The sequence below is a fragment of the Oncorhynchus gorbuscha genome, linkage group LG12, assembly GCF_021184085.1.
Source record: "Oncorhynchus gorbuscha isolate QuinsamMale2020 ecotype Even-year linkage group LG12, OgorEven_v1.0, whole genome shotgun sequence".
Classification (NCBI taxonomy): domain Eukaryota; kingdom Metazoa; phylum Chordata; class Actinopteri; order Salmoniformes; family Salmonidae; genus Oncorhynchus; species Oncorhynchus gorbuscha.
Genome location: NC_060184.1, coordinates 592,895 through 619,206, shown reverse-complemented (window position 1 = coordinate 619,206; position 26,312 = coordinate 592,895). Strand labels below are relative to the sequence as shown.

General features: G+C 41.9%; 1 protein-coding gene across 4 annotated transcripts in view; it reads right to left on the bottom strand.

Annotated features, from left to right (window-relative positions):
* Window positions 1-26,312, bottom strand: part of LOC123990447 (DNA (cytosine-5)-methyltransferase 3A-like) — a 95,854-nt gene that overhangs the window by 11,721 nt on the left and 57,821 nt on the right. For all 4 annotated transcript variants that reach the window (XM_046290981.1, XM_046290983.1, XM_046290982.1 and 1 more), the window contains 11 exons: window positions 25,675-25,719; window positions 25,057-25,136; window positions 24,553-24,665; window positions 13,676-13,859; window positions 10,036-10,120; window positions 9,535-9,680; window positions 8,270-8,360; window positions 8,046-8,194; window positions 5,387-5,472; window positions 5,243-5,312; window positions 2,610-2,728 (listed from right to left, as the gene is read on the bottom strand). In XM_046290981.1, the coding sequence (XP_046146937.1) occupies window positions 2,610-2,728; window positions 5,243-5,312; window positions 5,387-5,472; window positions 8,046-8,194; window positions 8,270-8,360; window positions 9,535-9,680; window positions 10,036-10,120; window positions 13,676-13,859; window positions 24,553-24,665; window positions 25,057-25,136; window positions 25,675-25,719 (1,168 nt within the window). The remainder of the gene's footprint in view (window positions 1-2,609; window positions 2,729-5,242; window positions 5,313-5,386; window positions 5,473-8,045; window positions 8,195-8,269; window positions 8,361-9,534; window positions 9,681-10,035; window positions 10,121-13,675; window positions 13,860-24,552; window positions 24,666-25,056; window positions 25,137-25,674; window positions 25,720-26,312) is intronic.

Below are 26,312 nucleotides of genomic sequence, written 5' to 3'. Positions count from 1 at the left end.
TAGGTCAGTGGTCAGGAGATACCTTTCCATCTCAAGATTGTTTGGTTAGGGGTCAGGGGTTACCTTTCAATGTCAGTATAGTTAGGTCAGGGGTTACCTCTCCATCTCAGTATTGTGTTATATTAGGGGTCAAGGGTTACCTTTCCATCTCAGTAGAGCTAGGTAAGGGGTCAGGGGTTACATTTCCATCTCAGTATAGTTAGGTCAGGGGTCATGGGTTACCTCTCCATCTCAGTATAGTTAGGTTAGGGGTCAGGGGTTACCTCTCCATCTCAGTATAGTTAGGTCAGGGGTCAGAGGTTACCTCTCCATCTCAGTATAGTTAGGTCAGGGGTCAGGGGTTACCTCTCCATCTCAGTTTTGTGTTATATTAGGGGTCAAGGGTTACCTTTCCATCTCAGTAGAGCTAGGTTAGGGGTCAGGGGTTACCTTTACATCTCAGTATAGTTAGGTCAGGGGTCAGGGGTTACCTCTCCATCTCAGTATAGTTAGGTCAGGGGTCAGGGGTTACCTCTCCATTTCAGTATAGTTAAGTCAGGGGTCAGAGGTTACCTTTCCATCTCAGTATAGTTAGGTTAGCCTAGTGGTTAGAGTGTTGGACTAGTAACCAAAAGGTTGCAAGTTCAGATCCCCGAGCTGACAAGGTACAAATCTGTCGTTCTGCCCCTGAACAGGCAGTTAACCCACTGTTTCTAGGCCGTCATTGAAAATAAGAATTTGTTCTTAACTGACTTGCCCAGTAAAATGAAGGTAAAAAAATAAATAAAAAAAGGGGTCAAGGGTTACCTCTCCATCTCAGTATTTTGTTAGATTAGGGGTCAAGGGTTACCTCTCCATCTCAGTATAGTTAGGTTAGGGGTCAAGGGTTACCTTTCCATCTCAGTATAGTTAGATTAGCGGTCAGGAGTTACCTCTCCATCTCAGTATAGTTAGGTCAGGGGTCAGGGGTTATCTTTCAATATCAGTATAGTTAGGTCAGGGGTTACCTCTCCATCTCAGTATAGTTAGGTCAGGGGTCAGGGGTTACCTCACCATCTCAGTTTAGTTAGGTTAGGGGTCAGGGGTTATCTTTCAATATCAGTATAGTTAGGTCAGGGGTCAGGATATACCTTTCCATCTCAAGATTGTTTGGTTAGGGGTCAGGGGTTACCTTTCAATGTCAGTATAGTTAGGTCAGGGGTTACCTCTCCATCTCAGTATTGTGTTATATTAGGGGTCAAGGGTTACCTTTCCATCTCAGTAGAGCTAGGTAAGGGGTCAGGGGTTACATTTCCATCTCAGTATAGTTAGGTCAGGGGTCATGGGTTACCTCTCCATCTCAGTATAGTTAGGTTAGGGGTCAGGGGTTACCTCTCCATCTCAGTATAGTTAGGTCAGGGGTCAGAGGTTACCTCTCCATCTCAGTATAGTTAGGTCAGGGGTTACCTCACCATCTCAGTTTAGTTAGGTTAGGGGTCAGGGGTTATCTTTCAATATCAGTATAGTTAGGTCAGGGGTCAGGAGATACCTTTCCATCTCAAGATTGTTTGGTTAGGGGTCAGGGGTTACCTTTCAATGTCAGTATAGTTAGGTCAGGGGTTACCTCTCCATCTCAGTATTGTGTTATATTAGGGGTCAAGGGTTACCTTTCCATCTCAGTAGAGCTAGGTAAGGGGTCAGGGGTTACATTTCCATCTCAGTATAGTTAGGTCAGGGGTCATGGGTTACCTCTCCATCTCAGTATAGTTAGGTTAGGGGTCAGGGGTTACCTCTCCATCTCAGTATAGTTAGGTCAGGGGTCAGAGGTTACCTCTCCATCTCAGTATAGTTAGGTCAGGGGTTACCTCTCCATCTCAGTAGAGCTAGGTTAGGGGTCAAGGGTTACCTTTCCATCTCAGTAGAGCTAGGTTAGGGGTCAGGGGTTACCTTTCCATCTCAGTATAGTTAGGTCAGGGGTCATGGGTAACCTCTCCATCTCAGTATAGTTAGGTCAGGAGTTACCTCTCCATCTCAGTATAGTTTGGTCAGGGGTTACCTTTCCTTCTCAGTATAGTTAGGTCAGGGGTCAGAGGTTACCTCTCCATCTCAGTATAGTTAGGTCAGGGGTCAGGGGTTACCTCTCCGTCTCAGTATAGTTAGGTCAGGGGTCAGGAGTTACATCTCCATCTCAGTATAGTTTGGTCAGGGGTTACCTTTCCTTCTCAGTATAGTTAGGTCAGGGGTCAGAGGTTACCTCTCCATCTCAGTATAGTTAGGTCAGGGGTCAGGGGTTACCTCTCCATCTCAGTATAGTTAGGTCAGGGGTCAGGAGATACCTTTCCATCTCAGGATAGTTTGGTTAGGGGTCAGGGGTTACCTTTCAATCTCAGTATAATTAGGTCAGGGGTTACCTCTCCATCTCAGTATTTTGTTAGATTAGGGGTCAAGGGTTACCTCTCCATCTCAGTAGAATTTGGTTAGGGGTCAGGGGTTACCTTTCAATCTCAGTAGAATTTGGTTAGGGGTCAGGGGTTACCTCTCCATCTCAGCATAGTTAGGTTAGGGGTCAGGGGTTACCTTTCCATGTCAGTGTAGTTAGGTCAGGGGTTACCTTTCATCTCAATATAGTTAGGTCAGGGGTCAGGGTTTACCTCTCCATCTCAGTACACCAGAGTATGTCCTCCTTGTTGTCCATGTAAACAGGGAAGTGTTGATCCTTCCCCTGCTTCACTGAGTTAGAACGCGTTGTTATTGTACGCACCTTCCCAAACTACAACAGATAAATATAGGGTTCTGTTCAGCAGGGGACCCAACTCAATTTAACCTGTCCCAAATATAACCCAAAGAACAGAAATAGGACAGCACTACAGTGAATAAATGTATTGCCTCATGAACGTTTGGGGTATGAGCCCTTCTTCAATGGCTATCATTGTCACAACAACCAGACCTCACAGGTGGGCATCATGAAACATTCCCAGTCAGTACTGGCCCAATCCCAGCAGAGAGAGCTGTGGGGGAAAACATGGCGATCAAATAAAGATCTACTGAACAAAATATTAACACAACATGTCAATGATTTTTCTGAATTACAGTTGATATAAGGAAATCAGACAATTGAAATAAAATCATTCGGCCCTAATGTACCAGTACAGGGGGTACTGGTACAGGGGGTATTGGTACAGAGTCAATGTGAAACTATATACAGAGGGTACCGGTACAGAGTCAATGTGGAGACTATATACAGGGGGTACCGGTACAGAGTCAATGTGGAGGCTATATACAGGGGGCACCAGTACAGAGTCAATGTGGAGGCTATATACAGGGGGTACCGGTACAGAGTCAATGTGGAGGCTATAAACAGGGGGTACCGGTACAGAGTCGATGTGGAGGCTATATACAGGGTATTACGGTACAGAGTCAATGTGGAGGCTATATACAGGGGGCACTGGTACAGAGTCAATGTGGAGGCTATATACAGGGGGTACCGGTACAGATTCAATGTGGAGGCTATATACAGGGGGTACCTGTACATAGTCAATGTGGAGACTATATACAGGGGGTAGCGGTACAGAGTCAATGTGGAGGCTATATACAGGGTATTATGGTACAGAGTCAATGTGGAGGCTATATACAGGGTATTATGGTACAGAGTCAATGTGGAGGCTATATACAGGGTATTACGGTACAGAGTCAATGTGGAGGCTAAATACAGGGTATTATGGTACAGAGTCAATATGGAGACTATATACAGGGTATTACGGTACAGAGTCAATGTGGAGGCTATATACAGGGTATTACGGTACAGAGTCAATGTGGAGGCTATATACAGGGTATTATGGTACAGAGTCAATGTGGAGGCTATATACAGGGTATTACGGTACAGAGTCAATGTGGCGGCTATATACAGGGTATTACGGTACAGAGTCAATGTGGAGGCTATATACAGGGTATTACGGTACAGAGTCAATGTGGAGACTATATACATGGTGTTACGGTACATTTTTATCATGGTTGTTGAAATACCTGTTAACAGATGATTTTTCATCATGGTTGTTGAAATACCTGGTAACAGGTGATAGTTCATCATGGTTGTTGAAATACCTGGTAACAGGTGATAGTTCATCATGGTTGTCAATGGAGCTCTTACGTTTGGTCTTACGTGCATACTAAAAGTTCCAGGAACACTACAGGAGATATTAAACATGTTACATGTTATTCTAACCTTTATCCTTAGTGAGGATGGATAACAATTCCCTCTGATCATGGTGCAACAGTGGACACAGTTGAGACAAGGGAATACCATCAGGAATAATAGACACAATGTGATATACCATCTGGCAGTCCAACGGACAAATCTGGGTTTGCCAGATGCCAGTATAATGCTACCTGCATAGTGCCAACTGTAAAGTTTGGTGGTGGAGGAATAATGGTCTGGGGCTGTTTTTCATGGTTTGGGCTTGGCCCCTTAGTTCCAGTGAGGATACATCTTAATACTACAGCATACAATGGCATTCTAGACATTTCTGTGCTTCCAACTTTGTGGCAACAGTTTGGGGAACGCCCTATCCTGTTTCAGCATGACAATGCCGCCGTGCACAAAGCGAGGTCCATACAGAAGCTATTTGTTGAGATTGGTGTGATTGGTGTGGAAGAGCTTGACTGGCCTGAACAGAGACCTGACCTCAACCTTTTGTACACCTTTGGGATGAATTGGAACGCCGACTTTGAGCCAGGACTAATCGGCCAACATCAGTGCCCTACCTAACTAATGCTCTTGTGGCTGAATCGAAGCAAGTCCCCGCAGCAATGCCCCAACATCTAGTGGAAAGCCTTCCCAGAAGAGTGGATGCTGTTATAGCAGCAAAGGGGGGACCAACTCCATATTAATGACTTTGTTTTTAGAATGAGATGTTCGACGAGCAAGTGTACACATACTTTTGGTCATGTAGTGTATGATCGACCTTGAAATAGGACCGTAGGTTTTTTGTAGTAGGTTCTAAGTAGGCCAAACATTTAGGTAATTACATCATAATGTAATGCAATTGTGTGTCTGTATTAGACTGTCACCTCCACAGCTCTCTCTGTTGGGATCTCTTGATGGGCCAATACTTACAGGGAATTTAGAATCATGCCACCTGTGTAGTATAGTTGTTGTGACGTTTATTGCAATTGCCTTGCATGCTAAAGAAGGGCTCATACCGGAAACGTTCATGCAGCAATACAAATGGCAATACAAGATTATTTACTGGAGTCCTATATCTGTTCATACACACAGACACGTTACCTTGGCTGTGCGTCCGTGCTCCAGACAGTCTTGTAGTTCCAATCTATCATTCACCATGGCTGTGAGAGGACTGGACATAGACATGATTACTGTTACACTGCTGTTTCATCATTATTCTGGTTATTCTGATTCAGTGTGTCTTACCGCCCCATGCCCGGCAGGTTTCCCCAAAAGTATCTGGCGCGGTGAGCAGCAGACACTTCTTTGGCATCGATCATCACTGGGTTACACTGGAAAACACACACAGTTAGACAGTATTGTCCTCAGCAACGCTCCACAGACAACAATGAATACATGATGTACCTCTCATGGCCAAATGGGGGCAGCAACGCTCCACAGACGTCAATGATGTCGCTCTTGTTGCTGGTGATTCTCTGATCCATCTCTACGTAGACGAGACCATTCTGTATACTTCTGGCCCTTCTTTGGACACCTTGTTAACTAACCTCCAGATGTGCTTCAATGCCATACAACTCTCCTTCCGTGGCCTCCAACTGCTCTTAAATGCAAGTGAAACTAAATGCATGCTCGTCAACCGATGGCTGCCCGCACCTGCCCGCCCGTCCAGCATCACTACTGGATGGTTCTGACTTAGAATATGTGGACAACTACAAATACCTAGGTGTCTGGTTAGACTGTAAACTCTCCTTCCAGACTCACATTAAAACCTGTTGTGACTAGGGGGCAGTATTTTCATTTTTGAAAAAAAATCTGTTCCCGTAGTAAACGGGATATTTTGTCAGGACAAGATGCGAGAATATGCATAAATTTGACAGCTTAGGATAGAAAACACTCTAATGTTTCCAAAACTGTAAAAATATTGTCTGTGAGTATAACAGAACTAATGTTGCAGGCGAAAGCCTGAGAAAAGTCCAATCCGGAAGTGCCCCATGTTTTGAAAGCGCTGTGTTCCAATGAGTCCCTATTGAGCTGTGAATGGGCTATCAACCAGATTACTCTTTCTCCGTATTCCCGAAGGTGTCTACAGCATTGTGACGTCGTTTTACGCATTTATGTTGAAGAATACCCGTAAGCGGCTACATTGCGCAAGTGGTCACCTGATGCTGCCAGAGAGATTCTCGCGTAAAATACAGAGGTAGCCATTACTCCAATCGGTTCTACTGAAAAACTAATTGTCCCGATGGATATATTATCGAATAGATATTTGAAAAACACCTTGAGGATTGATTATAAACAACGTTAGCCATGTTTCTGTCGATATTATGGAGCTAATTTGGAATGTTTTTCGCCGTTTTCGTGACTGCAATTTCCGGGTGATTTCTCAGCCAAACGTGAAGAACAAATGGAGCTATTTCGCCTACAAAAATAATATTTTTGGAAAAAAGGAACATTTTCTATCTAACTGGGAGTCTCGTGAGTGAAAACATCCAAAGCTCATCAAAGGTAAACTATTTAATTTGATTGCTTTTCTGATTTCCGTGACCAAGTTACCTGCTGCTAGCTGGACAAAATGCTATGCTAGGCTATCGATAAACTTACACAAATGCTTGTCTAGCTTTGGCTGTAAAGCATATTTTGAAAATCTGAGATGACAGGGTGATTAACAAAAGGCTAAGCCGTGTCTCAATATATTTCATTTGTGATTTTCATGAATAGGAATATTTTCTAGGGATATTTATGTCCGTTGCGTTATGCTAATTAGTGCCAGGCGATGATTAATCTCCCGCATGCAGGATGGGGAGTCACTAGAGTCACTACTACATCTCCAATCCAAAATTAAATCTAAAATCGGCTTCCTATTTTGCAACAAAGAATCCTTCACTCATACTGCCAAACATATCCTCGTAAAACTGACCATCCTACCGATCCTTGACTTCGGCGATGTCATTTACAAAATAGCCTCCAACACTCTACTCAACAAATTGGATGAATGTCTATCACAGGGCCATCTGTTTTGGCACCAAAGCCCCATATACTACACACCACTGCGACCTGTACACTCTCGTTGGCTGGCCCTTACTTCATACTCGTCGCCAAACCCACTGGCTCCAGGTCATCTACAAGTCTTTGCTAGGTAAAGCCCCGCCTTATATCAGTTCACTGGTCACCATAGCAGCACCCACACGCTCCAGCAGGTATATCTCTCTGGTCACCCCCAAAGCCAATTCTTCCTTTTCTTCCAGTTCTCTGCTGCCAATGACTGGAACGAACTGCAAAAATCACTGAAGCTGGAGACTCATATCTCCCTCACTAGCTTCAAGCACCAGCTGTCAGAGCAGCTCACAGATCATTGCCCGGTTCCTCTCTAGGTTTCTTCCTAGGTTTTGGCCTTTCTAGGGAGTTTTTCCTAGCCACCGTGCTTTTACACCTGCATTGTTTGCTGTTTGGGGTTTTAGGCTGGGTTTCTGTACAGCACTTTGAGATATCAGCTGATGTACGAAGGGCTATATAAATAAATTTGATTTGATTTGATTTGATTGCACCTGTACATAGTCCATCTGTAAATAGCCCATCCAACTACCTCTTCCCATAATGTATTTATTTATTTATTTTGCTCCTTTGCACCCCAGTATCTCAACTTGCACATTAATCTTCTGTTAATTGATTTGCTAATTGAGTGACTATCAGTGACTGACATAAAAAGAGAAAAACTGCTAATGCACAAACACATTTATTCTATTGATCGATGCAACAGTAAGTTCAGACCCCGACTGAGTTATTTTTTGGTGGGGGGGGGGGGTTGATCTTGAAGGCCGCATATCACCATATCACCAGTTGCCCATCCCTGCTCTAGAGCAAATGCCCAATCAACATTAATGTGTGTGTGTGCATGTGTGTGTACCTCAAGGAATCGTGAGATGTCTCTCTTGTCGCTGATCCCCATGGCAACAACATTCTCAAAGAGCCAGAAGAATGGTCGGTGGTCGTCTGGTTTGGGACGGGCCTCGTGGAGCAGCCGGTAAAACTCAAAGAACAGCCGTCCAGTACCCTCTGTGGGGTGGACCCAGACTTTATTATGAGGGACATTTCACAGGAAGATACTGATGAAATGTGAAAAACACCCACCGAAGAGTCCTTTCCTGGCGGGGTTGACGATGGACAGATCATTACAGGGACTTCCTCCAATCACCAGGTCAAACGGACCCCAGTCCTGGATCTACAGACAGAAACTTTGGTGTTAAGTCAGTAGCCTTGTCTGAACCAGACAATAGGACACTAGTCTGTGTCCTGTTTCTGTGGTGAGACAGCTTGATGTACAGGACACCCCCTGGACAGGACACTAGTCTACCTCCTGTTTCCATAGTGAGACAGCTTGATGTACAGGACACCCCCTGGACAGGACACTAGTCTACCTCCTGTTTCCATAGTGAGAATGTAAAGATGGCACCAGAGGGGATGGCTGCCGTTTTATTGATTCTTTACCAACCGTGCTCTTTTGTTTGTTTTTTCGCATTATTTGTAATTTATTTTGTACATAATGTTGCTGCTACCATCTCTTATTACCAAAAAGAGTTTCTGGAAATCAGAACAGCGATTACTCACCTTGGACTGAAAGAAGAATTTCTCTTTAATGAGTCGGACAAGAATAACATACAGCTGGTGGGTTTTACACTGTATCGGCAGGATAGAACAGCAGCCTCTGGTAAGACAAGGGGTGATGGTCTATGTATATTTGTAAACAACAGCTGGTGCACGATATCTAAGGAAGTCTGAAGGTTTTGCTCACCTGAGGTAGAGTATCTCATGATAAGCTGTAGACCACACTATTTACCTAGAGAGTTTTCATCTGTATTTTTCGCAGCTGTTCACATACCACCTCAGTCAGAGGCTGGCACTAAAACCGCACCAAATGAGCTGTATTCCGCCATAAGCAAAGGGGAAAACGCTCATCCAGAGGCGGCACTCCTAGTGGCCGGGGTCTTTAATACAGGAAAACTTGAATCCGTTTTACCTTATTTCTACCAGCATGTTAAATGTGCAACCAGAGGGGAAAAAAACCTCTAGACAACATTTACTCCACACACAGAGACGCATACAAAGCTCTCTCACCCTGCATTTGGAAAATCTGACCATAATTACATCCTCCTGATTCCTGCTTACAAGCAAAAATTAAAGCAGGAAGCACCAGTTACTCTGTCAATAAAAAAGTGGTCAGATGAAGCAGAGGAGGAAAGAGGAGGGAAGAGGAGGAGGAGGAGGAGAGGAAAAGAGGAGGAAAGAGGAGGAGAAGAGGAGGTTGGAAGAAGAGGAGAGAAGTGGCGGAGGAGAGGAGAAGAGGAGGAGGGAAGGAAAGGAGGAGAGCAGAAGAAGAGAGAAGAGAGAAGACTCACGTGTTTGCGCGTGACGTTGCGTACGTCTCCAACATACATGATGGAACCGTGGTGACGTACGATCCCCACGGTGATAGAATCCTCACACACCTCTGAAGCCACGTACCTGTCCACCTGAATACCTAGGTCCCTGAGCACCAACAGACCTACACACACACACACACACACACACACACACACACACACACACACACACACACACACACACACACACACACACACACACACACACACACACACACACACACACACACACACACACACACACACACACACACACACACACACACACACACACACACACACATATATATATATATATATTTTTAAATACACAAAAACATACCACACGCACGCACGCACACACACACACACACACACACACACACACACACACACACACACACACACACACACACACACACACACACACACACACACACACACACACACACACACACACACACACACACACACACACACACACACTGGTGTTCTGACCTGTGGCGATACCGTCGAACAGAGAGAGGACTCTGATTGGCTGTCTCCTCTCAGCTGCTACAGGAGGGTACAACCTGGCTGCCTCCTAGAAGAGGTTTGAGAGTTGGGAGGGATTCAATGTCATCCTTGTGATCCTCAGCCATAAAACATTTAGAGATGTTTACATGTTTTAATGTGTTGGTCTAAAGCAGGGGTATCAAACTGGTTCCCCGTTCCACGCACACCTTACTCACTATGCAACTAATCAGCAAGTGTGCCAGGTAGTTGTTGGAAACCAAATATGTGAAACTACTCGCTAATTCACAGGAGAACCATTTGAAAGTAAACGTTTAAAAAAAAATCTAAATGTGTTTTTTTTTAATCAGAAATGTCTTCTGGAACATGTGAACTTTCATGTGCCTTAATAACAGACTTGCCATCTGTAAATACAGTTGTTAAATTATGAGCCTAGTTGATTTAGCCATCGAAAAAGTCAGCAACCTTCCCACAAGCCATGATTGGCTGAGATAATGAGTGGGCTGGACATGCCGATAGATGAGTTTGGATTGGTCTGCCATATAGCACGCTTCTGTCTATTTGAGTTGGTCAGTATGTGTAGGTAATGCTGTCTAACGCAGCTTTTTAAAAATGTATTGTGTAGTAAAACTTAACAAAAAGACTCCAGTATGCAAGTATCCATTTCAATAGAATGTCACTGCAACAAGTGTCTCAGAACACTCTCGTCTGACTGTGCCAGAGTGCAGCCACTGCCTGTTCACCCCGCTATCGTCCAGAAGGCGAGGTCAGTACAGGTGCATCAAAGCTGGGGCCGAGAGACTGAAAAACAGCTTCTATCTCAAGGCCATCAGACTGTTAAACAGCCACCACTAACATTGAGTGGCTGCTGCCAACACACTGACTCAACTCCAGCCACTTTAATAATGGGAATTGATGGGAATTGATGTAAACTATATCACTAGCCACTTTAAACAATGCTACTTAATGCTACTTACATACCCTACATTATTTATCTCATATGTATACGTATATACTGTACTCTATATCATCTACTGCATCTTTATGTAATACATGTATCATTAGTCACTTTAAACTATGCCACTTTGTTTACATACTCATCTCATATGTATATACTGTACTCGATACCATCTACTGCATCTTGCCTATGACGCTCTGTGCCAAACTCTGCCAAACTCTGTGGAACAAACTCCCTCACGACGCCAGGACAGCGGAGTCAATCACCACCTTCCGGAGACACCTGAAACCCCACTTCTTTAAGGAATACCTAGGATAGGATAAGTAATCCTTCTCACCCCCCCCCCTTTAAGATTTAGATGCACTATTGTAAAGTGACTGTTCTACTGGATGTCATAAGGTGAATGCACCAATTTGTAAGTCGCTCTGGATAAGAGCGTCTGCTAAATGACTTAAATGTAAATGTCATATATCTTTATGTGCATATTCTTTATCCCTTTACACTTATGTGTATAAGGTAGTAGTTTTGGAATTGTTAGCTTGTTTACTCGTTGGTTATTACTGCATTGTCGGAACTAGAAGCACAAGCATTTCGCTACACTCGCATTAACATCTGCTAACCATGTGTATGTGACAAATAAAATTTGATTTGATTTGATGCTGCCACCCACGTGCTTCACGGTTGGGATGGTGTTCTTAGGCTTGCAAGCCTCCCCCTTTTTCCTCCAAACATAAAAATGGTCATTATGGCCAAATAGGTTTATTTTTAATTCATCAGACCAGAGGATATTTCTCCAAAAAGTACGATCTTTGTCCACATGTGCAGTTGCAAACCATAGTCTGGCTTTTTTATGGCGGTTTTGGAGCAGTGGCTTCTTCCTTGGTGAGCGGCCTTTCAGGTTATGTCGATATAGGACTCATTTTACTGTGGATATAAATACTTTTGTACCTGTTTCCTCCAGCATATTCACAAGGTCCTTTGCTGTTGTTCTGGGATTGATTTGCACTTTTCGCACCAAAGTACGTTCATCTCTAGGAGACAGAACACGTCTCCTTCCTAAGCAGTATGATGGCTGCGTGGTCCCATGGTGTTAATACTTGCGTGCTATTGTTTGACTCAATTGATGTCAAGTAGCCTATCAGAAGCTTCTAAAGCCATGACATAATTTTCTGGAATTTTCAAAGCTGTTTAAAGGCACAGTCAGCTTAGTGTATGTAAACCTCTGACCCACTGGAATTGTGATACAGTGAATTATAAGTTAAATAATCTGTCTGTAAACAATTGTTGTAAAAATGACTCGTGTCATATACAAAGAAGATGTCCTAACCGACTTTCCAAAAGTATAGTTTGTTAACAAGAAATTTGTGGAGTGGTTGAAAAATGACTTTTAATGACTCCAACCTAAGTGTATGTAAACTTCCAACTTCAACTGTATGTGGAGGATGAGGGCTGCAGTAGGTATCTCAGAAAGGAGGGAGTGAGGACTAAGAGGGTTTTATAAATAAGCATCAAGCAGTGGGTCTTGCGACGGGTATACAGAGATGACCAGTTTACAGAGGAGTATAGAGTGCAGTGATGTGTCCAATAAGGAGCATTGGTGGCAAATCTGATGGCCGAATGGTAAAGCACATCTTGCAGCTCAAGAGCACCCTTACCTGCCAATTTATAAATTACGTCTCTGTAATCTAGCATGGGTAGGATGGTCATCTGAACCAGGGTTAGTTTGGCAGCTGGGGTGAAAGATGAGTGATTACGATAGAGGGAACCAAGTCTAGATTTAACCTTAGCAAGCTAGCTACATGTCATAACAAAAGACTTCACTATGCAAGTATCCATTTCAATAGAATATGAATGATGTCACTGCGACAGCTACTGGCTATCTACTCTGATTTCAGAGAACTCTCATCTGTGTGTCAGAGCGCAGAATAACTGTTGAATTTACAAACGCTCAACACCTGTTGAATATGGCCGGTGCCAGTAAAAGTTGGCAAAAAAGCGTTTGTTGCCAGCAGCACAGTTGCAGTCACGAATACTCTGGATAACATAAAAACAACTTAACCAGCTCTGCTAGGGCGAATAAAATGGTCAGAGTGAGCTGTTCTCTCATTTCTGTCTAGAAGTAGCTAGCAAGCTAGCCAACGTTAGCCAGTTAGCTTGGGTGCTTGACTGCAGTTGTTAGGACAGAACGCTCAGATCAACCCTTAAAGGGCTGGGTGGGGCTAAAGCTTAAGAGGGTGTGAACAATGCTGAATGGGTGTAGACAAAGAAGAGTTCTCCAGTAGGCACCAAAATATTCAAAGGCAATTTTCTCAAAATGAGGTTACAAGTTAATCAACGTTCAAAGCAGAATTAATTTCCCATTGTTCCTCAACTGTAGTGTATGATATACCCTTTTCTAGCTCTGAGACTCTACTTTCATCCAATGTAAAACAAAAACTGTTGCTAAATAAGACCGAATCGAGCTGATCGGTCACATATGTGGAACGGGGGACCAGTTATGTGGAACGGGGGATCAGTTATGTGGAACGGGGGATCAGTTATGTGGAACGGGGGACCAGTTATGTGGAACGGGGGATCAGTTATGTGGAATGGGGGACCAGTTTGATACCCCTGCTTTAGACCATCACATTAAAACATGTAAACATCTCTACGTGACCTTTGACTTACAAATTCCTGTTCATGGTTGTTAGCGAAGAACACCTGTAGTCGTGACGGCCAGTCGTCGCGTCGTCGTAGTAACCCGTGTGTGTTGTGTGTTTCACACATGTAGCAGTTCCAGGGGTCCTCTCTGATCGCAGCTGACGCCGAACCCAAACCCACCAAAAGATCCACACACTCCACACAGAAACACCTAAACACACACACATGCACACATACATCATAAAATGCAAGAATAGGAAATAGTCCTAGAGACAACAGAACTAGAATCTACAACAGAGAGGTATATTTTCTGGATGACGTAAATTTTAACTGGCTTTCATCAAGCCCTCAAGAAAAAGTTTCAAACAGTAACCGGTGCCTAAACCCTGGTTAAGGATATCAGTTAACCTACCAGTGTAGATATAAACAGCACAAGAATGAAATCATCAACATGTATTGATCACATCTTTACTATAGCGGCACATATTTCGCTTCAAGGCAGTATCCAAATCCATAGGATGTAGTGTTCACCTTTTAGTAGCCATATCTATGAAAACCAAAGTTCCAAAGACTGGGCCTATAATATAGGGTATAAGAGGTCATACATTACATTTTATAGTGATTCATATGTTGATGATGTAAAGAATATTTGTTATTCCAGTTACTAATAATCACTATGAAAATGTAAAAACTGTTCAATAAAAAAAATGTAATTTCAGGAGACACCTGAAACCCCACCTCTTTAAGGAATACCTAGGATAGGATAAGTAATCCCTCTCACCCCCCCCCCTTTTAAGATTTAGATGCACTATTGTAAAGTGACTGTTCCACTGGATGTCATAAGGTGAATGCACCAATTTGTAAGTCGCTCTGGATAAGAGCGTCTGCTAAATGACTTAAATGTAAATGTAAATGAAACTAGATGCATGTAGTGCTTCACAGGAAAGACATTTGAATGTGAACTTTTATTTATTTATCAATCAATAAGTAAACTTTATTTTATTTTATCTAAATGCTTTTTTTGGAGGAAATGCATTCTGGAAAATGTGAACTTTCATGTGCCTTAATAACAAACTTATACGCCATCTGTAAATACGAATAAAATTGTTAAACTACAAGCCTAGTTGGTTTAGCCACAGAAAAAGTCAGGAACCTTCCCGCTAGCCATGATTGGCTGAGATAATGCACATGCCGATAGATGAGTTCGGATTGGTCTGCCATGTAGCATGCTTCTGTCTATAATATGAGCTGCTCAGTATCTATAGGTAATCCTTTCTAACGCAGCTGTTTGAAATATATCACGTAGTAGAACTGAAAAGGTGTTGCTCTCCACTTTCTGGAGAACCGAGTTTTGAAATCAGTTTGAGAATGATAGGAGATGGAGAAAATTCTGCCGTTTGATTGCAAATATGCAGACGGAGTCGAAAAGAGATCACACATGCTGTTGTATGAAACACTTGTCTCCAGCTTACATCTTCAATCTCAGGCAACCATGACATCCGTGACAGAGAGGGAGAAGCATCCATTCATGTATAAGGGTAATTTTATTTTATTTGACCTTTATTTAACTAGGCAAGTCAGTTAAAATGACAGCCTAGGAACAGTGGGTTAAATGCCTGTTCAGGGGCAGAACAACAGATTTGTACCTTGACAGCTCGGGGGTTTGAACTCGCAACCTTCCGGTTACTAGTCCAACGCGCCAACCACTAGGCTACCCTGCCTCCCCAAGATAAGATAGTCTAGCAAGCTACATTTCCAAAGTTACACGTTTCTAATTTTGTCAGAAAGAAAACTAGCAGGCTCACTAGCTAACGTTATGTGTATGATCAGTGTATATTATTCATATCTCAGAGCCATTTGCATTGCTAGTTATAGCCTAATGTTAACTAGCTAGCTAACATTGAATTGAACCTGTTTGGTTAGCTACCTGCAGATTCATGCAGGGTAGTAACATTATGAGTTGGGATTATGGTTCATTGTTTAGCTAGCTATGTGTCTAAAAAAATACTCCACTATGCAAGTAACCATTTCCATAGACTGTTCATGATGTCACTACTCCAATTTCGGAACACTCGTCTGAGGGTGCCAGAGCACAGAATAACTGACAAATTTACAAACGCTCAACACCCCTTGAATATGGCCGGTTGGCAACAAAAAAAAGCATAATTTTAAAAAGTTGGTAAAAAAAAGCGTAATTAAATTGTTGCTAGCAGCACAGTTGCAGTCACCAAAAACAGCCTAACCAGCTCTGCTAGGGTGAGTAAAATGGTCAGAGTGAGCTGTTCCCTCATTTTTGTGTGGAAGTAGCTAGCAAGCTAGCCAATGTTAGCCAGTTAGCTTGGTGCTTGACTGCCGTTGTGAGGTCAGGGCGTCCAGTGTGCGCTCTGAACACTCCAAGAGTGAACCTCTCAGAATTGATGAACGGACAATCAAACAATGATCTGAGTTTACGAACGCCCAGAGCGCACTCCAGATTGAGTTTACAAACACACCCATTATAACCTTGGACCTCTCGGAGGTGGGGGCTCCCATCTGGTGTGTAAAGTAGATGGAGCACTGAAGTAGGAAGCCACAGAATTTAGATGGGGAACCGTCATATTTATCCGGGAGGGACAAATGGGCATCGCTGACCTGAGTGGGTTGCTGAATGGACCATTGTGCTGGCTCGCTGGGTTGACTGGTTGTAGAGTATCCTCCACTAGTCCTCCGGACATGTTCGGCACGTTGCATACTGCAAAGAGCCTCTTCTGCACAACTGGGGACGACAATACTGACTGGGGACAGAACCTACGGCGGCTTGCGAAAGTATTCACCCCCTTGGCATTTTTCCTATTTTGTTGCCTTAGAACCTGAAATTAAAATGGATGTTTGGGGGGTTTGTATCATTTGATTTACACAACATGCCTTCCACTTTGAAGATACAAAATAATTTATATTGTGAATCAAGCAAGAAATAACAAAAAAAACTGAAACCATGAGCGTGCATAACTACTCGCCCCCCAAAAGTCAATACTTTGTAGAGCCACCTTTTGCAGCAATTATTAGGTGCAAGTCTCTTGGGGCATGTCTCTATAAGCTTGGCACATCTGGCCACTGGGATTATTGCCCTTTCTTCAAGGCAAAACTGCTCCATGTCCTTCAAGTTGGATGGGTTCCGCTGGTGTACAGCAATCTTTAAGTCATACCACAGATTCTCAATTAGATTGAGGTCTGGGCTTTGACTAGGCCATTTCAATACATTTGTTTTGCTTTAGCAGTATGCTTAGGATCATTGTCCTGCTGGAAGGTGAACCTCCGTCCCAGTCTCAAATCTCTGGAATACTGAAACTGGTGTCCCTCAAAAATTTCCCTGTATTTAGTGCCATCCATCATTCCACAACCTCTTTTGGATAGGGGGCAGCATTTTCACTTTTGGATAAATAGCGTGCCCAATTTCAACTTCCTGCTACTCATGCCAAGAATATAAGATATGCATATTATTAGTAGATTTGGATAGAAAACACTCTGAAGTTTCTAAAACTGTTTGAATCATGTCTGTGAGTATAACAGAATTTATGTAGCAGGAAGAACACCGAGGTCTAACCATTCAGAACAAAAAATGTTGCGGTCACTGTCAATTCAATAAGGTTTTATTGGGGAACTAGATTTCTAAGGCACTTGTTTGCAGTTCCTACCGCTTGATGTCACCAGTCTTTGGAAATAGGTTGAGGTTATTCTTTTGTGAAATGAAGAAGTACGGCCATCTTGGAACAGGGTAACATTATGTGTACTGTTTGAGAGTTGCGCAAGACTAAAAAAGTAGCGTTAGTTTGTGATCCTCCTGTATTGAAAACAGATAGACCCGTCTTCAATTTGATCGATTATTAACGTTTAAAAATACCTAAAGTTGTATTACAAAAGTAGTTTGAAATGTTTTGGCAAAGTTTACAGGTAACTTTTGAGATATTTTGTTGTGACGTGATATTTTGTTGTGACTCTCAAATTGGAAGCTGTTTTTTTCTGGATCATACGCGCCAAATAAATTGATATTTTGGATATATATCGACGGAATTAATCGAACAAAATGACCATTTGTGATGTTTATGGGACATATTGAAGTGCCAATGAAAGAAGCTCGTCAAAGTTAAGGCATGATTTATATTTTATTTCTGTGTTTTGTGTGGTGCCTGCAGGGTTGAAATATGCTATTCTATCTTTGTTTACGAAGCCTCTTTGTATTCTGACATGTTTGCTGGATTCACAACGAGTGTAGCTTTAATTTGGTATCTTACATGTGTGATTTAATGAAAGTTTGAATTTTATAGTATTTTATTTGAATCTGGCGCTCTGCATTTCCCCTGGCAATTTGCCAAGTGGGACATTTGCGTCCCGCCTGTCCCAGAGAGGTTCAATTCTGACCAGTTTCCCAGTCGCTACCGATGAAAGACATCACTATGGGGATGGTGTACGAGGTGATGAGAGGTGTTGGGTTTGCGCCAGACATATCATTTTCCTTGATGGCCAAAAAAGCTCAATTTTAGTTTAATCTGACCAGAGTACCTTCCTCCATATGTTTGGGGAGTCTCCCAGATGCCTTTTGGAAAACACCAAACATGTTTGATTATTTTTTTCTTTAAGCAATGGCTCTTTCTGGACACTCTTCCGTAAAGCCCAGCTCTGTGGCGTGTACGGCTTAAAGTGGTCCTATGGACAGATACTCCAATCTCCGCTGTGGAGCTTTGCAGCTCCTTCAGGATTATCTTTGGTCTCTTTATTGCTTGCCTCTCTGATCAAGGCCCACCTTGCCTAGTCCATGAGTTGTGGTAGACAGCCCTCACTTTGCAGGTTTGTTGTGGTGCCATATTCTTTCCATTTTTGAATAATGGATTTAATGATGCTCTGTGGGATGTTCAAAGTTTCTGATATTTTTGATTTGTCCTTCTTCACAACTTTGTCCCTGACCTGTTTGGATAGCTCCTTGGTCTTCATGGTGCCCCTTTGCTTGGTGGAGCCCCCTGCTTAGTGGTGTTGCAGACTCTGTGGCCTTTCAGAACAGGTGTATATATACTGAGATCATGTGACAGATCATGTGACACTTAAATAAAGTCCACCTGTGTGCAATCTAACTACTTATGTAACTTCTGAAGGTAATTGGTGGCACCAGATCTTCTGTAGGAGCCTCATAGCAGAGGTGGTGAATACATATACATGCACCACTTTTCTGTTTTTTATTTTTTTCACTTCACTTCACCAATTTGGACTATTTTGTGTCAGTTACATGAAATCAAAATAAAAATCCATTCAAATTACAGGTTGTAATGCAAAAAAATAGGAAAAACGCCAAGGAGGATGAATAATTTTGCAAGGCAATGTAAGGCGGTGCCAGATATATGGGAGGTAATAAGTGAGGTAATGGAGTCCAGGTGTGTCTGATGATGACGTGCAGGTGTAATGATGGATCCCAGGCCCGGTGGTTAGTAGACTAGCGATGTTGAACGCTGGAGGCGTGAGTAGACGTGACACCCATAGTATAAACCAGACTTAAGACTTGAAATCTTTGGTTGTTCAGTACATGGTCTCACATGTCAAGCCTTAAAGAGCTGGGTAGGGCCAAAGCTTAAGTGGGTGTGAACGATGCTGAATGGGTGTTGATAGGTTCCCTCCTCCATGAGGAGTAACATAATGGGGGCTCATCCGGGATCATTAAGCCCACCGGACCCTGCTACTCTGAGCTCTCTGTGATTGGTGATTGAGGTGTGACCGGACCCTGCTGCTCTGAGCTCTCTGTGATTGGTGATTGAGGTGTGACCGGACCCTGCTGCTCTGAGCTCTCTGTGATTGGTGATTGAGGTGTGACCGGACCCTGCTGCTCTGAGCTCTCTGTGATTGGTGATTGAGGTGTGACCGGACCCTGCTGCTCTGAGCTCTCTGTGATTGGTGATTGAGGTGTGACCGGACCCTGCTGCTCTGAGCTCTCTGTGATTGGTGATTGAGGTGTGATGGTGGGTTGGGAGTTTGGATGACTTGTTTAGTTTGTGTGTTCAGTAGGCTGCTTGTGTACAAGATGGCTGCCTCAGCCATCTCCCAGTATATTGAAGTGCCCTCTGTTGATCATTTGGAGGGGTTGCATAAAGTAGACCTTCGCGCTATAGCTGAACATTATGGACTCTTCGTCTCTGAGAAAGCCCTAAAGGCTGAGCTTTTGGTGCTAGTCAAGGAGGGTTTAATGAGAAAACACATTTTCTTGTTGAAAGATGACAAGAGGGAGGCTTCAGGAGAGGAGACGGTGTCTCTCCTTGGAACATGACGTGGATGTGGGGAACACTGCTCCTATACGTCAGCATACGTACCGGGTTAATGCAAAGAAAAGGGAGGTAATGAAAAGTGAGGTAGCTTATTTATTACAGAATGACATGGCCAAACCCAGCTCCTGGAGTTCTCAGTGTCTTGTTCCTGACCGTACGTCCCGCTTATCGTCGCGTAAATGTCTTTACAAAGTCTGATTATTTTCTTCTACTTAGATGACTGCATTGATAGGATTGGCTCTGCTGCTTATGTTAGTAAGTTAGATTTGCTAAAAGGTTATTGGCAGGTGCCTCTGACCACTCTGCTTTCGGTACAACTGCTAACTTTGTACAATACACTGTGATGCCCTTTGGAATGTGCAATGCAGCTGCTACTTTTCAGCGGCCAGTTAACATTGTGTTTGCGGATGTGCCAAATTGTACTGCTTACCTTGACGATGTGGTGATTTATTTGTCTACTTGGTCTGATCATCTTGCCACCTTAAAGTGTGTTTCAGCGGTTGGAGAATGATTCCTTAACCCTCCATATGGCCAAGTGTGAGTTTGGGAAGGCTACTGTGAATTACTTAGGGAAGCAGGTGGGACGAGGTCAAGTGCTCCCAGTTTCTGTAAAGTGGAAGTAATTGTTGCTTTTCCTGCTCCCACGACTCGCCTCCAATTGCGCAGATTCCTGGGGGTGGTAGGGTACTATCATACATTCTGTAAGAAATTCTCGACGGTAGTAGCTCCCCTTATATCTCTGCTTAGTCCCAAAGTACCATTTAAGTGGTCCCAGGAATGTAACTATGCTTTTGAGTCCGCCACAGTGCTACTTTGTAGTGCCCCAGTGCTTTCCGCCCCCAACTTTGACAAATCTTTTAAGTTGTAGGTAGATGCTAGTAGCGGGGGTGGGTGCGGTTCTCTTGTCAGTTTCTTCTCCCGTAAGTTCAACTCATGTCAGTCAAGATACTCCACAATTGAACAAGAGACACTTTATTGCCAGCTTTACAGTTTGAGGTATATGTTTGCTCCAGTGCCTTGCCTGTACTGGTCTTCACGGATCATAATACTTTGGTGTTTCTAAAGCAGATGTACAATCAGAACCGCCACCTTATGTGGTGGGCTCTGATTGTACAAGGATACAATATACAGATTCACTATGTGAAGGGTTCTGCGAACGTGTTGGGTATTGTTATTGCAAACTGGAAGTTTCCATGTTTTGGGGTGGGTTCCCTAGTTACTGTGTTGTTGTGGGTTTGTATGTACTGTATGTGTATATATTTCAGGAAATGGCTTCCTGGATTCCCCCAAGTAGCTGATTGGTCAGCCCAATTGCAGATTGGAGGTCTGATCCCGCCTTCTCGTCAGGGGATACAGCTGTCGGCAATTACAAACTCCTTCTGCAGCTGGATAAAAGCTAGTGTTCCTTTGTTGCTCAGAGAGAGCTTTTTTGATGTCCTGTGTTGGTCGTTGCTCAGAGACAGTTTTTGTCAATTATTTTGTAGCCCGGTCCTGCTGAGGTATGTGTATGCAAAAAGGACTGTGTTTGTGATTATTGATATTGTTCACTTTACGTTAGTAATTATTCTGGTATTGTTCCCAGGGGGGAAGGGGAAGGCACCTGTGTTTAGGCAAGAGGCCTGGGGCATGCATATGCCTGTAGTATGTACGCTGTCTATGCACACTAGGTAAGACCTGGGCGGATCACCCCCTGTATTTTGATTAGCGCAACATGTGGCGTTAAGAATAGGTAAGTAGTGGGTAGGCAGGTTAAGGTAGGAGAGGGGGCTCTTTAAATTGTACTTTCTTTGCTTTGGTTCCGTCCAACCCTTTTCCCCACATTACCGTGTTAAGGAAATAAATTCCCTGTAAACGGTAATATTCTCTGCCTCTGTCATCCTTACTTGCACCTACAATCACATACCTCTTTCACTCCACAGGGAGTTGAGTGTAGCAGGGTGTTGCACTCCCTCCACGAGGTAACAGGTGTAGACAAAGAAGAGTTCTCCAGTAGGTGTACGAAAACATTTCAAGGGCCAATTTCTCAAAAGCGAGGTTACAAGTTCATCTTTCAAAGCATAATTATTTTCCCATTGTTCCTCAACTGTAGTGTATAATATACAATTTTCTAGCTATGAGTCTCTACTTTTATCCAATGTAAAAAACACAATTTCAAATGTTGCTACATAAGATCGAGCCGGTCGGTCGCAAATTGTATGATTGAGAAAGATGAAGCAAAAGGAATGTCAAATAAGTTTGGCTGCACAACCGATTGGCAAATTGAGAAATCATATGACTGAACTGAATAAAAAGAAGAAACTATACTCTGAAACAAAGATGAATGATAGTGTCAAAAGCATTGGAGCTTTTGATTTATGAAAAGTGAATGTGGAAGAGGGGAAATAATTATTGTCTATCAACAATGACAAGCCACCTGAATCGGACAACTTGGATGGAACATTACTGAGGAAACTAGAGGACGATATTGCCACTCTTATTTGCCACAATCTAAGCATACTAGAAAGTGTGCCCTTAGACTTGGAGGGAAGCAAAATTCATTCCACTACCTAAGAATAGTAAAGCCCCCTAGAGATAGAACTACACTAAATATAGTAGAACTACACTACATATAGTAGAACTACACTACATATAGTATAACTGGAGTAGAGATAGAACTACAGTAAATATATTATAACTACAGTATAGATAGTAGAACTACATTAAATATAGTAGAACTACATTAAATATAGTAGAACTACAGTAAATCATAGTATAACTAGAGTAGAGACAGAACTAGAGTAGAGATAGTAGAACTACAGTAAATATAGTATAACTACAGTAAATATAGTATAACTACAGTAGAGATAATAGTACAGTAAATATAGTATAACTACAGTAGAGATAATAGTACAGTAAATATAGTATAACTACAGTAGAGATAATAGTACAGTAAATATAGTATAACTACAGTAGAGATAATAGTACAGTAAATATAGTATAACTACAGTAGAGATAATAGTACAGTAAATATAGTATAACTACAGTAGAGATAATAGTACAGTAAATATAGTATAACTACAGTAGAGATAATAGTACAGTAAATATAGTATAACTACAGTAGAGATAATAGTACAGTAAATATAGTATAACTACAGTAGAGATAATAGTACAGTAAATATAGTATAACTACAGTAGAGATAATAGTACAGTAAATATAGTATAACTACAGTAGAGATAATAGTACAGTAAATATAGTATAACTACAGTAGAGATAATAGTACAGTAAATATAGTATAACTACAGTAGAGATAATAGTACAGTAAATATAGTATAACTACAGTAGAGATAATAGTACAGTAAATATAGTATAACTACAGTAGAGATAATAGTACACAGTAAATATAGTATAACTACAGTAGAGATAATAGTACAGTAAATATAGTATAACTACAGTAGAGATAGTAGAACTACAGTAAATATAGTATAACTACAGTAGAGATAATAGTACAGTAAATATAGTATAACTACAGTAGAGATAGTAGAACTACAGTAAATATAGTATAACTACAGTAGAGATAATAGTACAGTAAATATAGTATAACTACAGTAGAGATAATAGTACAGTAAATATAGTATAACTACAGTAGAGATAATAGTACAGTAAATATAGTATAACTACAGTAGAGATAATAGTACAGTAAATATAGTATAACTACAGTAGAGATAGTAGAACTACAGTAAATATAGTATAACTACAGTAGAGATAGTAGAACTACAGTAAATATAGTATAACTACAGTAGAGATAATAGTACAGTAAATATAGTATAACTACAGTAGAGATAATAGTACAGTAAATATAGTATAACTACAGTAGAGATAATAGTACAGTAAATATAGTATAACTACAGTAGAGATAATAGTACAGTAAATATAGTATAACTACAGTAGACACTAGAACTAGAGAACAGATAATTACGGTAGAGACAGAACTACAGTAGAGATAGTAGAACTACACTAAATATAGTATAACTACAGTAGACACTAGAACTAGAGAACAGATAATTACGGTAGAGACAGAACTACAGTAGAGATAGTAGAACTACACTAAATATAGTATAACTACAGTAGACACTAGAACTAGAGAACAGATAATTACGGTAGAGACAGAACTACAGTAGAGATAGTAGAACTACAGTAAATATAGTATAACTACAGTAGACACTAGAACTAGAGAACAGATAATTACGGTAGAGACAGAACTACAGTAGAGATAGTAGAACTACACTAAATATAGTATAACTACAGTAACTATAGTATAACTACAGTAGAGATAGTAGAACAACACTAAATATAGTATAACTACAGTAAATATAGTATAACTACAGTAGAGATAGTAGAACTACACTAAATATAGTATAACTACAGTAAATATAGTATAACTACAGTAGAGATAGTATAACTACAGTAGTGATAGTAGAACTACAGTAAATATAGTAGAACTACAGTAGACACTAGAACTAGAGAACAGATAATTACGATAGAGACAGTAGAACTACAGTAGAGATTGTAGAACTAGAATATAGTTGAACTAGAGTATATATAGTAGAAATAGTCAAGTATGTGTGTGTGTATGCGCTGACCTGCAGCAGTTGTTGTTTCCACACATCAAGACCTCCCGTCCTCCACAGCAGATAGTGCAGTACGACTGGTATCCATCATCATCGTATTGGTACGCACACTCCAAGAAACAGTTCTACACACACCCACACACCTTTAAACTCCAGGAACAGTTCTACACACACCCACACACCTTTAAACTCCAGGAACAGTTCTACACACACCCACACACCTTTCAACTCCAGGAACAGTTCTACACACACCCACACACCTTTAAACTCCAGGAACAGTTCTACACACACCCACACACCTTTAAACTCCAGGAAAAGTTCTACACACACCCACACACCTTTAAACTCCAGGAAAAGTTCTACACACACCCACACACCTTTAAACTCCAGGAAAAGTTCTACACACACCCACACACCTTTAAACTCCAGGAAAAGTTCTACACACACCCACACACTTTTAAACTCCAGGAACAGCTTAGAACAATACAAACTCTTACAGAGGGCGGGTCTGTTTACCTTGCAGCTCTGACACATGGCTCCGATGAAGAGAGGGTGTTCCAGAGAGACGTTGAGGCTTCCACAGGAGATACAGATATCTACACACACACACACACACACACAAACACACACACACACACACACACACACACACACACACACACACACACACACACACACACACACACACACACACACACACACACACACACACACACACACACACACACACACACACACAGAAGTCATAAAATGTTAGCAAGAAGTGGAAATAATAGAACTACAGTAGAGATAATAGAACTACAGTAGAGATAGTAGAACTAGAGTAGAGTTGGTATACCTAGAGTAGAGATAGTAGACCTAGAGTAGAGTTGGTAGAACCAGAGTAGAGACAGTAGAACTAGAGTAGAGTTAGTAGAACTAGAGTAGAGACAGTAGAACTAGAGTAGAGTTAGTAGAACTAGAGCAGAGGCAGTAGAACTAGAGTAGAGACAGTAGAACTACAGTAGAGTTGGTAGACCTAGAGTAGAGTTGGTAGACCTAGAGTAGAGACAGTAGAACTAGAGTAGAGACAGTAGAACTAGAGTAGAACTAGGATGGAGATTGTAGAACTTCAGTAGAGATAGAGATGTTTACCTTCCATGTTCCTGGTCTTCTGTCTGATCTCTTGGATGAGTCTCTCTGAAACACAACAAAACCTTATGCAGAGTGTACACTACACAACTTTCAAAATCCTAACATCGCTGTGCCTCTCACTGTCTTGCCTGTCGTTTTTTTGTCTTGTCAATGTAGTGTTGCTCACACTAAACGATCTGGCACAGACGGGGTCACACATTACAAGATTCTTCACTTGATTCTCCATACCACCATGATGTCTTGCGAAAACAATGATGTGATGATGTTATTCGATTATTAACGTAGCTACAATGAGCTGTGGCTCAAAGCAGCCTTATAAACGTTTTCAGTCAGACATTCACAATTGCCATACAGAGGTGACATTTTTTAATTGAATAACGTTACTTGTGAACTTCAGAGCTGTAATGATTTCACACTTTGGCTTTGGTTAAAGGCAAGTAAAAATGCATACTATTAGTAGTCACGGCTCCTGCTCCAGAGTCTACACATTCTGGGTGATGCGAAACAACGTAATCATATCACTGGCATCTTCTCCTCCTCTCATTGGCTATTGCTGATCACTATTCTCAAAACTTGTTCAAATCAAACATTGGGACGCCTGGGACTGCTCAAAGAAGTGATCAGTAGCCTTCAGATTG